The sequence below is a fragment of the Typopeltis vanoorti genome, chromosome 3 (genome assembly GCF_054136105.1).
Source record: "Typopeltis vanoorti isolate ZY-2024b chromosome 3, IOZ_Tvanoo_1.0, whole genome shotgun sequence".
Lineage (NCBI taxonomy): Eukaryota > Metazoa > Arthropoda > Arachnida > Uropygi > Thelyphonidae > Typopeltis > Typopeltis vanoorti.
Window position 1 is genome coordinate 143,802,581 of NC_143551.1, and position 16,364 is coordinate 143,818,944.

At 36.0% G+C, this 16,364-nt stretch overlaps 1 protein-coding gene across 1 annotated transcript in view; it reads left to right on the top strand.

The window, feature by feature from the left end:
* LOC150108627 (uncharacterized) overlaps window positions 1-16,364 on the top strand; it is a 327,730-nt gene that overhangs the window by 68,931 nt on the left and 242,435 nt on the right. The window contains exon 2 of the mRNA XM_090390495.1: window positions 12,799-12,867. Within this exon, the coding sequence (XP_090246621.1) occupies window positions 12,799-12,867 (69 nt within the window). The remainder of the gene's footprint in view (window positions 1-12,798; window positions 12,868-16,364) is intronic.

Below are 16,364 nucleotides of genomic sequence, written 5' to 3' on the forward strand. Positions count from 1 at the left end.
ACAATCAGCGCTTTTATACAAACTCATTCTCCCTTCAAATTCATGTTACACATCTACAAAACTGCACTCCTTCCCTTCACACAGCTTTAGCACACCATTCATTATTTTTGCTAACCGTCTTAACTTGTTATTGTCATATTTTGGCAGCACATTGACAGCCTTTCCCACCACGCTGTATTCTTTACTCTCCTCAATAACCTCCTGATATATTGTACATCCTCACATTCTCTTATGTCCAACCAAATAATTTATTTTCACAACCACTACCAACTCTTTTACTCATTTACTTCTCATCTTATTCAAGACATTAGTCTCAGCTCCAGTAAAGTCCCAAGGGAGTGGAAGGAGGTCAAAATTCCCTTGCATAAAGGAGGCTTCAACATTATGGTAGCAAATTGTAGAGCAATCAGTATCTCAGGAGTAGTGGTAAAAGTATTAAAAAGTCAGTCAGAGAGGAATAGGTGGATAAGAATGTGATACTGTATGGAAGGTGGCATGGATTTGGAACAAATGTGGAGGGCATAGCTGTGAAACTGGTGATATCGATATAAGGGTGGCTGATGGACAGATACCAAAGATGAGTACAGGGAGGAGCAGAATCCAGGAGAAATCTGGTGACTAGCTGTGCCACAAGGCTCTTTGCTTGGACCACTACTGTTTAATTTGTACATAAATAATATAGGAAATGATTTGAAGGGAAATATTGTTTGCTGATGATTCAGAATTGGGTGGTGTAATTGATCAAGACAACACTTAGTGCTTACAGGATGATCTAAATAGGTTAACAATGCGCACATAAGATAATGGATGCCAGTTTAATCTGGAAAAGTGTGAAGTTATGCATTTTAGAATGAAAAAGATTACAAACTGTACTCCAAGAAATTAATAAAACTAAGGATTTGAGGGTGTTGGTTGATAAAGTTCAGAGGACATGTTGCTAAGCTGGCTAAGATATCTTGTAGGATTACTTGGTTATTGAAAAACACACTAATATCCTTATCTTTGCTTGTAATTCAGATGTGACAATAATTTACACAATAATTCAGATGTGATCATCTGAATTATTGTGCTCACATCTTGTCACTATGGTTGCTTCGAGATGAGGAAGTAGCTCAAAGGATTGAGAGATGACTCATTATCTTGGTTATGTCTCTCTCTTGATCTTTTGCACCACTTGCTCACCCCAAGCAAAAAGTCATAACATGTGAACACAGTCCGTGAAATCATCTGTTTGTTGACATTAAAGAAAAAGAGGAGATATGATAGAAACATTTAAATTAATAAAAAGGTTTATAGGATTCATCATCAACAACAACCATGGGGCCAATGTCCATAGGTATCTGATGCCATCTTGATGTAATTCTTCCATTGCATTCTATTTTGTGCAAGATGATTCAGTTTGTGTATAGAGTTTCCACACCATTTGACAATGTCATCACCCTATTCTCTGTTTGTTCTTTCCTTCAATCATCCCAAACAGCAGCATTTTTATTTTCCTCTCATCGTTCATTCTACATATATGGCCAAAGAGACATAGTTTCCTTTTGATTATTTTCTGGATCAGGTTTTCTTTTGGTTGTACTCGTCAGTAGATTTCTTCATTGTTCACTTTCTGGATCCAGCTTATTTTCAAGATCTTTCTATAGCACTTTCTCTCAAATGCTAATATCCTCCTTTCAGATTCTCTCAGGAGTACCAAGGCCTCACTTCTATGGATGTCATCGATGACATCCATAGAGCAGGCTGCTGAAGATACAAGTTTATACAATGCGCAGTTTAGTTTATATCTTTATAGCTCGGCTCTTCCATATTTTGTCCATGGCTTTTAAAATAGTTGTTGCTCTGGCTATTCTAATTTTTATCTCTTTTTGGGGTCCAAGTCATGCGTCATGTGGCATCCAAGATATGTGAAGTGTTCCACATTTTCCAGTTGAAATCTGTCTATCGTAACTCCTGTTGTCTGAATATCATTGTTTTAGTTTTTTTTAAAGTTGACATTTAGTCCATGTCTTTTTCCTTTTGTGTATAGTGTTTGCAATGTCTATTCCAGCCTTGCTCTGTCTTCTTCAATCAGGACGATGTCATCTGCAAAGCAGAGGTAGTTTATTCTCATGCCATTTATTGAAATGCCTCCACCTTCTTCTTTAATCTTATCTAGTGTTCTTCCCAGATGTGTGATGAAGATGATTGGTGATATTGGGTCCCCTTTACTAGTGGCAAACCAATCTCACCAGCTATCCTGATTTTTGCTTGTGCTTGACCGTTTATATCCTTCAGCAGGTGGATCAATTTATTGTCCACATCATAGGATTTCAAGACAGCCCATGTTTTATTTTGGTCAATATTATCAAATGCTTTTTGGAAGTCCACAAAACAGCAGTATATCTTTTTGTTCTTTCTTCGAGCTTTCTCTGCTATTAGTCTTAGTGCAAGTATTTGTTGAACTGTACTTCGATCTTTTTGAAATCCGGCTTGCTCATCAGGAAGATGTGCCTCCATATGATCCTTCAGGCATTCTGTTAGTATTTTCATCAGCACTTGCCAAGATGACCATTAATGCAATAGTTCTGTAATTGGCGCATTCTAAAGCACTGCCTTTCTTATGAAAAACAACAAGACCTATTTTTTCCACACTTCGGGGGCATACCCTGATCTCCATATTTCATTAAATAGCGTATGCATTTCTTTTACAACTGATTCTCCCTCATATTTTAGCATCTTGCCTATTATGTTGTCATCTCCAGGACTCTTGTTGTTCTTGAGATATTTTATAGCCTTATTCACCTCCTCTTCCAAGATGTAATTTTCAAAGATCTCTGCTGGTGGAGAGATTGCTTTTAGTTCTTTGATTACTTCTGTTGCAGTATTATTTAGTTGATTTTTACATAGTTCGCTGCAATATCTTGTCCATCTGTGTATGATTTCTGTCTTGTCCATCAATACTTTACCATCTTCATCTTTGACTGCTACTGATCTTGTTTGCCACTTCCTATTGACATTTCTTATAAGTTTGTAGACCTCTCTAGTTTTGTGTTCTCCATAGTACTTCAATGTCTTTGTGCTGGTCCTCCAACCATTTGGCTTTATCAGATCTTGCTGCTTTCCGTACTTCATTGCATTTTTGATGGTATTATAGGATTAATGCAGAGGAAATCTTTCAGTATTTGACTTAATTGAAATGCTTTGAAATTTCCTGCTTGGAAATTTGTCCACATCACTTCTTAAAGTTGCTTGCTGCTCAAGGTTTCTTTCACTCATCACTGTTGTTTTGAAGTATTTCACCTATTGTGATCTCTTTCATTTAAGTAACACCAGTTATTATGTTGACATCTTTCTATTATTCTTTCTTGCTCCAATTTTACATCAATACTTGTTATGTTGATTGTATTGAGTTTAAGGTTGTTCTAATAAATGTTTCACTGTTTGTGCCCCTAGTACTGTTGAAAGCAGCAGGGTTTTAACTGCACAGCTCCCCAGCTGGCAAGATATTTGATTGCATTGTGCATATTTATTATATTGTATTTTATTTAGCCACTGAAAAATGCAGTTTAGTTGGCTTATTCTCAATTGCACAGAAGTTTTTTTGTTTGTTTTTTTAATCAGCAATTTCATGCTGTTGGACACTGATATCATAATGAACAAATACAATCTTTGACAAAGCTTCTGTAGCTGATTCTGCACTCATTTTCTTAATTTCTTAACTATGGAAGGGAGAAAAGAAACTTTTCATTTTTTTTTTTTTTTTTACCTTTTTTTTTTGTATTATTTCTTAGATGAACACATCTGAGAAAGTCTGATATAACCTAGTAAAATGATTTAATTAATACATTTGTGAGGGAAAGAGACAAATTGACTCTTGTTCGACTTGAACCTCAGGTAGGATTGTAACATTTGTCTAGTGCTTTCTATTTGCATATCTGATATATATTGGTAGTGAAACACATCTCCTCCTGCACCATAGTGCACAGGTGCAAGCAGAATAAGGTAAATGTTTATTATAGCACTAAAAGTTAAAAATATAGTAATTAAAGTATTTAGTGAGAAACCAGGCCAGCCTGGTTGGCCAAGTGGTTAGCATATCCGCTCTCTAGCCAAAAGGCTGCAGGTTCTAGTCCCGCCTTGGGCATGGATGTTTGCGATTGTGAAAATACTAGTAGTGATGGTGGCGGGCAGTAGATGAAGTTGGTGGAGATGGAGAGTTTTAGAGTAGGTGCCCTCCCTCGGTGAGTCTTTGGACTCCCTGGAGGTATCACATAATAATAATAATAATAAAAACAACTGGAATGAACACCATACTGCATGGTTGCAATGGGAGTGATTTAAATTCAGTAATTTTTTAAATGTACTCCATCCACGTGTCACTGTTTAATAGCTGTGCCAATATGCCATACTATTGCATACTGTCCCAAAAAAAGGGCACTGTTTTTATATATATAAACTGTAGGAGTTTAATGACTTATCACAGTGCAACAAGTACAAGAAGCCAGTTCTGTACTACCAGTATTTGGTTTTCATTTGCAAGTCAGAACAATCAGTCAGCCTGGTTGGCCAAGTTGATAGAATACCTACTTTCCAACAAACTGACTGTAGATTCAAATGGCAGCAGAGACATAAATGTTTGTGAACATTTTTAAGTAGTGGATGTACTGCTTATTGTGGAGGCCTGAAGTGGCTCCAAAAACAAACACTATGTTTCTAGAGCAGAGAACTTGGATTATCAGATATAACTTATCTGCTGTACATAAATATATATGAGAGAGAGAGAGAAATAATACACTGTCTCTATCCTAGTTGTGAAGGCCTGAAGTGGCTCCAAAAACACTATGTTTCTAGAGCAGAGAACTCGGTTTATCAGATCTAACTTATCTGCTGTACATAAATTTACAGTAGGTTTACAACTTGCGTTGATGAGATTTACATAAAATGTGATTGCAAAGGCACACAGAAGTAAGAGCATAAGTTATTTACTAATGTCTAAGTTGTACCCTAACACTGATGCCTAGTTGCAGGGGATAACAGGCTTCCAGATCATTAGCAATTTCTTACATCTAAATATTTGTAAATTAGAACTGTTCTGTGGAGCATTCTGATGTGCCTTTCATTTCTGAAATAAGATCTTTTTAAGTTACTGATTTTTTTCCATCTTATTGGATGAAAGATGTGGAGCATATGTTCTGTCAAGCCACTATTTCTGTATTGTTTCATAAAATGTTTGACATTTTACTCTTGATTTAGCTGCAGATCTGTTATTCTATCAATAATAGGCATATTTACATTGGCAATATATTCTCTATGCTCCTGGTATTGATATCGAGTTGATTTCATTTCGCCTGTCTTCTTAATTTGAGTAGTAAATATGTCTACAAGAACTGGACAAGCATTATTTGGAGAATAGAGAAAACCTATCCTACTCAGACTTGATAAAGTAAGCAAAAGCATTAAATATGAATTACAGAATACTATCATTCTTCCATTCTTTATGCAGGATTATGGACCATGTTATTGACATTTCTGTAAACTCGAGATGAAAAATTTTGAGAAAAATTAAGCTCAAATTCGTGAAACAATTGAGCTACACAATAGAAAAAAGTCATTATCTGTAACACTGCTTAGCAAACCAGCCATTCACATTATTAGTAAAGAGTGCTTTAATTATACAATAAGAACTAAAGAAATACTGACTATCACTGTCATTGGCAGTGGTAGAATGTTGTAGCTTATAATTTAATAGCAGTAGTGTCTCTCATGGAGTAATCTTTCAGGCAAAGAATATTGAGCATAGATTTCTAAAAGAATAACAAGATAGTCATTACCAGAACCAAAAAGAGGACTGTTGTCATATTAATGAATATTGAAGACTATAGCAAAAAATATAACTTTTCTAGACCACATTACATGTCACTTATTGGACGAAAATCCTACCACTTCTGGACAGAATAAAGTTAAAAAAAAAAAATTGAACTTCTAAAATAAATACAATAAAACACCTTTTTTACACTTTCCAGGGGACCGATGGAAAAAAGTGTAAATAGCAGGAAATGTAAAAAAGCATTAAAAAGGGCTAAAAGATGACTTACTGCTAGTGTGTGAGTCTACATACTAGATTACAAAATTTAATAACTGAAAATAAATGAATTTACAATTACTTATATTTATCTATTTAAAAAAATCTTTAATTGTTGATTGTTTTTGTTTTTTCTGCACTCTTGTAAGTTCCATCTGCCTCTCCACAGTGTATAAGGCATTAAATGCTCCATGTCTCCTGATGCACTTGCAATATACCTCCTCAAAACAGAGAGCTTCCATTGCTTCTTTACTAGTAGGGATGGTAGGTTCTTGATCACAGTCTTCTTCAATCACTTCTTCACCAAGGTAGTTGGAAAAGATGTCATCTACACTTGGTACCATTGATGTGATCACACCAGCATCACAACATAGTCTTGAAATCAACAAAGTCAGATCACCCTTATTGTGATTGTTCTCTGGTGACCCAGACGATTACTCATATTGTGTAAGACTGCTCAAGGTGCCAATTTCACGGTGGTGGCCTACAGGACATCCACAAGGTGATGGATGAGTCCTTGAATTGGCTTTCCATCCTGGACCTTGACCTGTAGTTGGTGTGATGGTGGCGGTGGTTATGGAGGAAACAGAAGATCATGGTCCCGTCTCACCACGAAGACATTATTCACGTAGTTACTCTCATAGTCCTCATCATAGTATCAATAGAACTCCTCATGTTAGAAGATGATGATACAGTGTGAAATGAGCCTCCTCTAATGGATCAAGTTTTCTCACACAAGACACAACTGCTCTCTACTTAAACCTCGGATACAGCTACTTTTATGTTGTGAAGTGTTGAGAACATACAGCCTTGTCATACTTGGTGCAGCAGGACGATAATTGTCCCTGCCTTAATTATGACAAGTTACTTTTGCTTTATATTTAAAAAAAAAAAAAAAAAGAAAGAAAGACTTAGAAAGCAGGTTGTGCCTTTTATGTAATGAACTTTTATATGTTAAGATTTTCATCATTTGTTTCTGGAAATTGTGATTGTACTTTTCACTAACCAGTTTTCATGTAGCCATAAGCATAAATAAATAGTCTTGAAATGAGGAAGACTCATCCATCACATACCAGTACTGCCTTCCCGAAACAGTTGGATATACTTTCAGGTGTAACATGCAATCATGCTTTGACCACATAATGCATGCTATTATCATGCATAAACAGCTTCTTCAACATGCATTTTTCTATATTTCCATTTAAATGCATGGATGATGCCCAGATCTAGTGGCTGAAGCTCACTTGTACAATTAGGGGGAGAGAACAGTAATCTAATGTTTCTGAGCTGCAGATCTTCAGGGTGTGCAGGACATTTGTCTAGCAGTAGTAGCAGTATTTTGCAGCGATTTGCCCCCATTTTAGCATTAAGAGCATGTATGGTGGATGTGAAGATGCTGCTGGTCATCCATGCTATGCTGTTGGCATCATACTTAGTAGGCAGATTTTTTACGTTCTTAGAACACCTTGGGATGTATTTTCGTTTTTTTGACATAGCGCCAGATTGCTTTGCATTGAGTTCAATGCTTGACCTGTTTTTTATTATCGTGTTCAAAGTGGACATGGAGAGTCCGAGATCTTTTGCTAATTGCACACGTGTTCTGGTTTGCCAATCTACACGTCACAAAATTGCCACCTTTTCTTCTACCAAAATACATTTTCTGTCTTTTATCTCCATGTTACTAATATGGATCATCCACCATCGCAACTTGAAAGCAACTATCACACACTAAATTGCGTAGCAGAAATTCTGTATACCACGTGCTTCTGAATTGCAATTACGAACACCAACACTGCAAGCTAGTGAAGCGATATTTCACGAACTGTAGTTTATTCACTGATATCTAATATTCACGAATAATGACTGTTACTTGGTAGAAGTGTGAATGTGATTTCATAATTTGTGTATGATCCTTGTTCATGATTTCAATACAGCACTGTGAATGTGAAATCGCATCACAACACATTACGGGTGCCACGAGCTACTGACAGTTCAAAATTACTGATATGAAAACTTCACGGTATCAATTCATACTGCGATTGAAAAATCATGGTTTCACTCATCACTACATCACTGCTGTAAGCGTGCAAGTCACCGTGATTGCAGAAACAAAGCTACAGCTGAAAGCAACGACATCTGGGAACTGAAATGTGCAGATTTCCACAGAAATCGATTTGAATGAGAGGAAATCAATTCGAAAATCAGTGTTGCCACCCAAGATAAAAACGCAAATCACAGGAAATAATGTCCACATCAAGTTGTCAATGGTGGGAAAACAATATATTGTAAGAATAGGCCCTAAGGCAGGACCAACAGAAAATAACATAAATGGCAGGAAAACGTAAAAACGGGGTTTTACTGTAGCATGTAAATTATATTGTTCACTCCCCTTCATATATCTCTCCCTCTCTCTCTCATATATATATATATATATATGAGAGAGAGAGAGAGAGAGAAATAATACACTGCCTCTATCCTAGTTGATGTCATAATTTCAAATAGCCTCCATGTATAATTTAGCCAAATACTGTGTCATTGTTTGCTCCATATGAAACATTACATGTAGGTTAAAAACTCCATCCATTGCATGCTATTAACTGAGAAACTAACAATAAAGAATTTCATCCTGCTACTGAGCAATGATGTAATGTCACTGTTCGTGAACATCCCATTGAAAGAAGCATTAACTCTAATTATATTAAAAAGATAAAGGAAATCCTGCAATGGATTGCTGTGATTTATGACTTAGTAATGCATAAGGTCCATTTGCGTGACGTAAAATTTAAAAATATTTAAAATTTTTACATTATGCAAAAATTTTTTTAAAATTTTTGCATAATAAAAAATAAAAATTATCCCTTGATGGAAGACTTGGCTACGTCTCTCCCCACCCCCTTTTCACTCATCCCACTGACTGTTGTATACAGTTGTTTGAGGAAAAGCACTAATTTCTGTCCTGTAAGTCTTCCATGACTGAATTATGTTGACAGCATGTTCTAACTATTCAGCAACATGACCAGGACTCAGTACATGTGTTTTCAATTGTTTATACAACTTGAAATCCAGGATAAAATCTTGCATGAGCAACAGAAAAACAACCACTGCTTACTATTTCTAGATAACGTAGTCACAGATTCCCAGACACACCAAGAGATACCTAAATATTAATATTAATGTATGACTCAGAATAGATCTTGAATAGTTTCAGCAGTAATGGATGCACTCAAAAAAAATAATAATAAATAAAATAATAATAATTTCTCACATAACATGCAGAAAAACAGAGAAACTATAGAACACTAGAACAGTAATAGTCTATTAGTATGTTGGGGAGACTGAAAGAATCAAAATATCAAGTATAAACAATTGTCAAAATTGTGCAGGAATCTCTGCCAGTATAAATCTTCTAGCTATAGGTGCTCTGAAAATCTACATCAAAAAGAACAACACATAATCATTATACACATATATTGCATCATCATCCTTTCAGGGATTTAGGCCCAATGGCCTATTCCATTTCTTTCCATCTTTTCCTTGGTCATCTATGACTTCTACATCGTCCAACTGAATGGTATCGGAGTACCTTTTTGCGTATACAACTGTGCATTCAACTGTGTTGTTCTTCAACTGTGCATTCTTTTGATATGGTCAATCCCAATCCACTTCTTTTGGTATTCATATACGTTGTCCAATACTGAGTCTATTTTTAGTTCTTTACTGATTTCTGTTCTTCTTATTTTGTCCCAGAGAGTAAGGGCAACTTTGGAAGCTGTAATGTGGCAACCCCATCACTAAACTAAACTATCACTGACTAAACTAGACTGCAGATGGCCAGTAACTAACCCAGCTGAATCTTTTCTTACTCCAGTGTCTCAAAAAAGAGTTCACTGGACTGTCACACACACATATATGATTATCTAAATGTTTCACTAGCTGAACTATTGCATAATGCAGAAGGCAGTGTCTTAAGTTTGAATTCAGATGATTGGATTAGAGCTCTTACAGTACCCATCTATTAAAAGAGAAATAAAACTGAATATGAGAAGTTCAGAGGAATTTCTTTTGATAATTCTTCTAATATAACTATGAGACATTAAATCCAATGCTTTTCCCCCCATAGCATTAACTACTTGTGTAAAGTAATTACCCTTCTGTAACTCAAGTATCTCATTTTCTTTACTAACTTGTAATGTTTCCAGTCATTGCATCATCATTAAAAAAAATCCCTTTATTATTACCTTATTATAATTATTCTTATCGCTTACCAGTCTTATGCTTGAATCCCTCAGAATCAGCTTCCTCTCCATTACCCATTCAGTAGCAACATTCCAGTAAATACCTAAAATTCTTACTCATTTACTTGAAATACAGAAACATATTATATAAATCAAGTGGATATTAAATCCAGCATTATTCAAAGCTGAACGTACAAACTATGAAAGTTCTGTACGAAATTTGACCAGAGAGCTTAGCTTACAGGAATACACTCGCCGGCATTTACGAGTTGCCCTAACGCAGACCTTATAGAAAACATGATGGTTTGCCCAAGGGTCCATATATTCGCCTTCAATTGATCCACTTTGATGAGGTTTCACTGACCTGACAGCTGTTTCATAATTTTTAGTAAATACAGATACATAACTTTATGATTTTAGCTGTGTTATCTTATCTTGCAGTAATGTGAAGTTGCAGTGCTGAACTGATTGAAGACATAATCTCTTAGTATTATACAAACATAATGCATTTTGCATAGAATGCCACCTTCTTGTTTTAGTAGCATTCTCTTATAGATTTGCAATGTTGCTAATGTTTCATGTTCCTCTCTACCTTTGAGAACCATTAGCTTGAAACAATGTAATGTACTTGAAAGTTTATTTTGCACTTGGTTAGACTATAATAAATTTAATTTAATCCTTTTATCCAAGTGTGAGCAAACAAAGTTTGCACCTGAAAATATCTTCAGGACTGAGGAAAGGTAGTGCAACTCGAAGCAAAGGTGGACCAAGCTATCATCACTCCTATCTCAGTATCTCCCATAATGCAAAACACATCTCCTTGCGGATATGTATAATGTTATGCATTAAGGGAAGGACCACTACTCACACCGGTTTTGACCTTTATTGAGGTCTTGTCAGTGGGAGGCAGACCCAAACATGGAGATACTAAGGCAGAAGCAATAGGAGAGGTCATATTTACCTATACGAGTTGCCAACAGGTGTACTACCTTATTATTGAATTACTCTGGATTTAGAGAAAGATTTTTGAAGTTTATTTTGCACTTGGTTAGACTATAATAAATTTAGTTTAATCCTTTATCCAAGTGTAAGCAAACAAAGTTTGCGCCTGAAAATATCTTCAGGACTGAGGTATGGTGATGCAACTCCGAGCAAAGGTGGACCAAGCTCTCATCACTCCTTGTCTCAGTATCTCCCATAATGCAAAGCACATCTCCATGCAGACATGTATACTGCTATGCATTAAGGGAAGGGCCACTATCCAGACCGGTTTCTATCTTTATTGAGGTCTCGTCAGTGGGAGGCAGACCCAGAGTGGTGATACTAAGGCAGAAGCAATGGCGAGGTCATCTTTACCTATAGGAGTTGTCAAAAGGTGTGCCACCTTGTTATTAAATTACTCTGGATTTAGAGAAATATGTTGGAAGTTTATTTTGCACTTGGTTAGACTATAATAAATTTAGTTTAATCCTTTATCCAAGTGTAAGCAAACAAAGTTTGCGCCTGAAAATATCTTCAGGATTGAAGTAAGGTGGTACATCCCTTGGCAACTTGGTATAGGTAAATCTGACCTCTCCATTGCTTCTGCGTTAGTATCACCACTCAGGATCTGCCTCCTACTGATAAGACCTCAATAAAGGTCGAAACCGGTCTGGGTAGTGGCCCTTCCCTTAATGCACAGCAGTATACATGTCCGCAAGATGTGCTTTGCATTATGGGAGATACTGAGACAAGGAGTGATGAGAGATTGTTCCACTTTTGCTACGAGTTGCCAAGTAATGCACCACCTTACCTCAGTCCTGAAGATATTTTTAGGTGCAAACTTTGTTTGCATACACTTGGATAAAGGATTAAACTAAAGTTTATATGCAAATATTTGCATATAAACTTTCAACATCTTTCTCTAAATCCAGTAATTTAATAATATGGTGGCACACCTTTTGGCAACTCCTATAGGTAAAGATGACCTCGCCATTACTTCTGCCTGGTATCTCCACTTCTGGGCCTGGCTCCAACTGAAGAGACCTCAATAAAGGTCGAAACTGGTCTGAGTAGTGGTCCTTCCCTTAATGCATAACATTATACATATCCACAAGGAAATGTGTTTTGCATTATGGGAGATACTGAGATAGGAGTGATGATAGCTTGGTCCACCTTTGCTTTGAGTTGCCTGGTGTTGCACTACCTTTCCTCAGTCCTGAAGATATTTTCAGGCGCAAACTTGGGTAAAGGATTAAACTAATACAATACATGATCTTTTTTTCTTTGAGATCTGATATCATTATTTTATTATTTTGCAATTTTAAAGTAACAGTTGTATCTGAGTGTTAAGATCTCAAATGGAATATATTTAATTACTATTATGTGCATGTCATTATTTCCCATCGGTTATTTTGGATTTTTGTGAGCTGTATATAGCTTTGTAACCTGATTCATAAGAATAATAGTTTATTTATTGAAAAATAAAACAAATTATGGATATGTACATACTTTCTTTAGGATGTTGCCAAAGAGTTTAGTCGTTGCAAGGAAGAAAGTGCTACTCTTCTGGACCTAAGTAAATCTAGTGTAAGTTCTGTATATATTTTCTTAATTAATTGAATTGTTTTTGAAAGTATTTTGTGTATATATTGAGAACATGAATACAAGCAATGAGCAAGTATGGGTTGGTAAGAAATGTGCTGTCTTAATTAAGGAAAGGGGACCTGTAGCTTGGTGAGTCCTTCTCTTTGAGTATATCCCAAGAATTTCATTTTCCTCTTTGTAGTCTCATTCACAAAACATTTTTTGTTTGTTCGTTTGCTCTTTCACTTTTTGATTTTGTTTAAATTTTTCATTTAATGTTTTCATTTAGCTAATCCACATCATTCTTCTTAATAACCGCATTTCAAAGCCACCAATTTTTTACCATTGCCTTTCCATTAGTCCATATTTCTGAGATTTATATTAATTTTGACATAGTAAGTCGTCAGTTGCATTCTTGTTGGTATTTATAGTGACTTTTCTGTTGAATCATTCTACATGAATGACGCAACAGAAAGCAGTTCATCAGGGACTGAAGTAGCATAATTTTTTTATCTTGATGAGGATTATTTTGTCACCCTGTCATTTAGGTGGAAGTTTTTTTTTTTAAGGTTTTTCCGTGGCATCCTGTTAACAGCCATTTTTATATAGTGAATCCACTAAATTTTTGCAATTTTGGAAGGTTTACAAATTAATCACATTGTATTTCCAGATTGTCCAATTTATGTTTACTGCCATTTTAATGCCCAAGGTGTGTACTTGCGTATTCAGACAAACTTTTTTTTTTTTTTTCAAGATGGCAGCTGCTTTAGGTGTTATGACTGCTCATTTTCTCTGTTTGGTACTCTGTTCTGCAGACCCTTGGTTGAATCTACAAGTCTGATTTTTTTTTGTGTGTTTTATTTATACATTTATTAGAATATATATGCTTGTCCAAAATCACCATGATTAGAGTTCTTTTAAAAATTTGCTTCAGTTTGCAAAAACTTTCACCACATAGATTTTTAAACTAAATAATTCTTCCGTGTTTCGTTGTCTTTTGGGCTGACAGCATCTTTATGAAGATTTACAAGGAATGTACAAAAGATCTAAAACGTCTTACTTTAAAAGCAGCTTGCCTTCATGTTCAATGTCTTCACCAGATACAAGAAAGAATTTTATACCAGAAGCCAAACCTTGTGATGCTATGTAGTTTTCAGTAGTCCTTTGCAAGCTTGTCTTCATGACCAGCTGTGACAGGAGTAAAAAATTAAATTACAGATAGAGTCCTTCTGATTAGATGTTTTTGCAGCATGTACTAAATACATGGAAAGATGTAAAAAGGAAATTGCAGTTACCTTCATCATAACAGAATAGTACCAATTTTTGCTTATAAAGTATCTCATAAAAATTTCAGTAGTTTATTTGGTCCTCACTTATGTGAGGCCCAATGCTTTCCCCATACAAGACTAAAAAAAAACAGAAAGTTTTAAATAAATACAAGATGTTGTCCTATGAGACATAGGTCATAGAGGTCTTTTAATATGCCATATCTCCAAGCTCTGTCGTAAACTTTTTTTTCTTTTTCCATGTCAAAGAACACTTGAAACCAGATATTCTCATTTTAGGAAGGCATCTCTAATACATATTTCTAAACAGACCAAAGGCTCCAGCATTCAGCAATGTCCATGAAAGCCACATTCACACACAGTGTGGTGGAGAGAAGATCAGAGAAGTCTGCTACCCTTTTCTATTACCCATTTTCTCCAATATTTTATGTAGACAGCTGGTCAGAGCAATAGGTTAGTAATCGTTCAATCCTTTCCTGGTTTTGGGATAACATTGACAATTGATTTATGCCAAGAATCTGGAAACTCTTCCTCTGAAAATCTTCTGTCTTAGAGTAAGAGAAAACTAGCTGCTGTTTCTCTTTCTGTATTAAAAATTCAGGTGGACAGGAAACCATTGCTGAGATTATAGCAAAATTATCTCCCAAAGTGTCTGCAATCACTTTCAGATCAGTAATATCACATCCATTATGTTCGAAGGTAGACAAACAGTGCATTCTATATCTGTCTATTGTTTTTGAGATATTATCTCATACAATTTTTGCTGTGGTTGTTTGATTAATTGATGATGTAAATAGATCCAGGGTTGTTTTTGACTGCCATCTCGTATAGCATGCTTTGGCCGAAGCACGTGTAAAGGCTATTAGATATGATGTGGTGGATAATCCCTTGCTCTGTTTACACCTTTTTTAGCTGCTTAACACAGGATTGCATTACAATTTTGGATAGAATGGAAATTGAGATGGTGTTTTAGGAATTGTGGCTGTAACTGCCTGGTCAATACAATCTGTGATATACATCATTGCTTCATTGATAGGCGTGTGACTGACAGCTTCAGCATTGAATTTTGCAAGATGGAACAAAGTATGATGGGATGCTGAATGTTCTCTTCAGCATCCCAAATGAGCAATAGAAAGGTGGCAAGGGAACAGATTGCAAGATCTATTGCAGAATATGAGTGAGTAGGCATATGGGAAAAAATATAGACTAAATTAGTAAGAAGGGAGAGTCATGATTGCTGAGCATTTGCTCATTGACATGACCTCATCAGACAATGCCCCACAGAGTGTTGTCTGATAAAGCCACTCATGAGAAGTATGGATGAGCAGCTATAATATAAGGTTATTATTATTACCAGATCGGCATGGAGTCAAGAGACTCATCGTGGGAGGTCCCACTCTCACATGCATAGCTGATCATGCCTCGAATTAAATGCATTCACTCTCAGGCAGTGCATGCCAATCACCACCACTCTTCCTGCTATCCACTAGGCTCTGTAATTTGCATTCTCTCAATTGGTCCTCATATTCCACATTCCAGAAACCAATTTAGTCAATCATCTCTGGACCCTGTCTAACATCTCATCATCCTTTTGAAAACCTGGTGACCAAATCTGTGCAGTAATCCATATGCAGTCTGATCAAAGTCTTGTACAATGGAATCTAAACCCTTATTTCTACACATCTGTGTTCTCTGCATCATTCCCATAATCAGATGTGTAGTCCTCACAATTTTAGCAAATGTCCACAAAATTTCAAGTCTATCTGCCACAATTCCTAAATTCTTCATCTCCTCCAAAATAATCCCACCAATCCTATACTTTTTTTCTTATAGTGTTACAGGTGATCTGGCCTTTCTGATCATGCCCTGAATACCTTCATAGAATTGACTGGAAAGGCATGTGTTGTTTACATCACACCAAAACATGATATGAGCATAAATTTAAGGAGACCTGTGAAATTCTTATCAACCACCCTACTCTTAACAGTAATGGTGGTCTAAAAATCTCAAGAATATGGATGGCACATATTCTATCCACCATCCATTGTAATGGTTTAAGAATTAACCCAACTTTAGTAAGACGGGGTGTCACAGACCCCAAAGATATAGAAAGAAATAACTGTGACACCACCACCTGACTAATACCGGGTTAATTATAATCAGGACTGTAAGTAAACTAGGATCTTAACTAATACATAATTTAACAGTCATGTT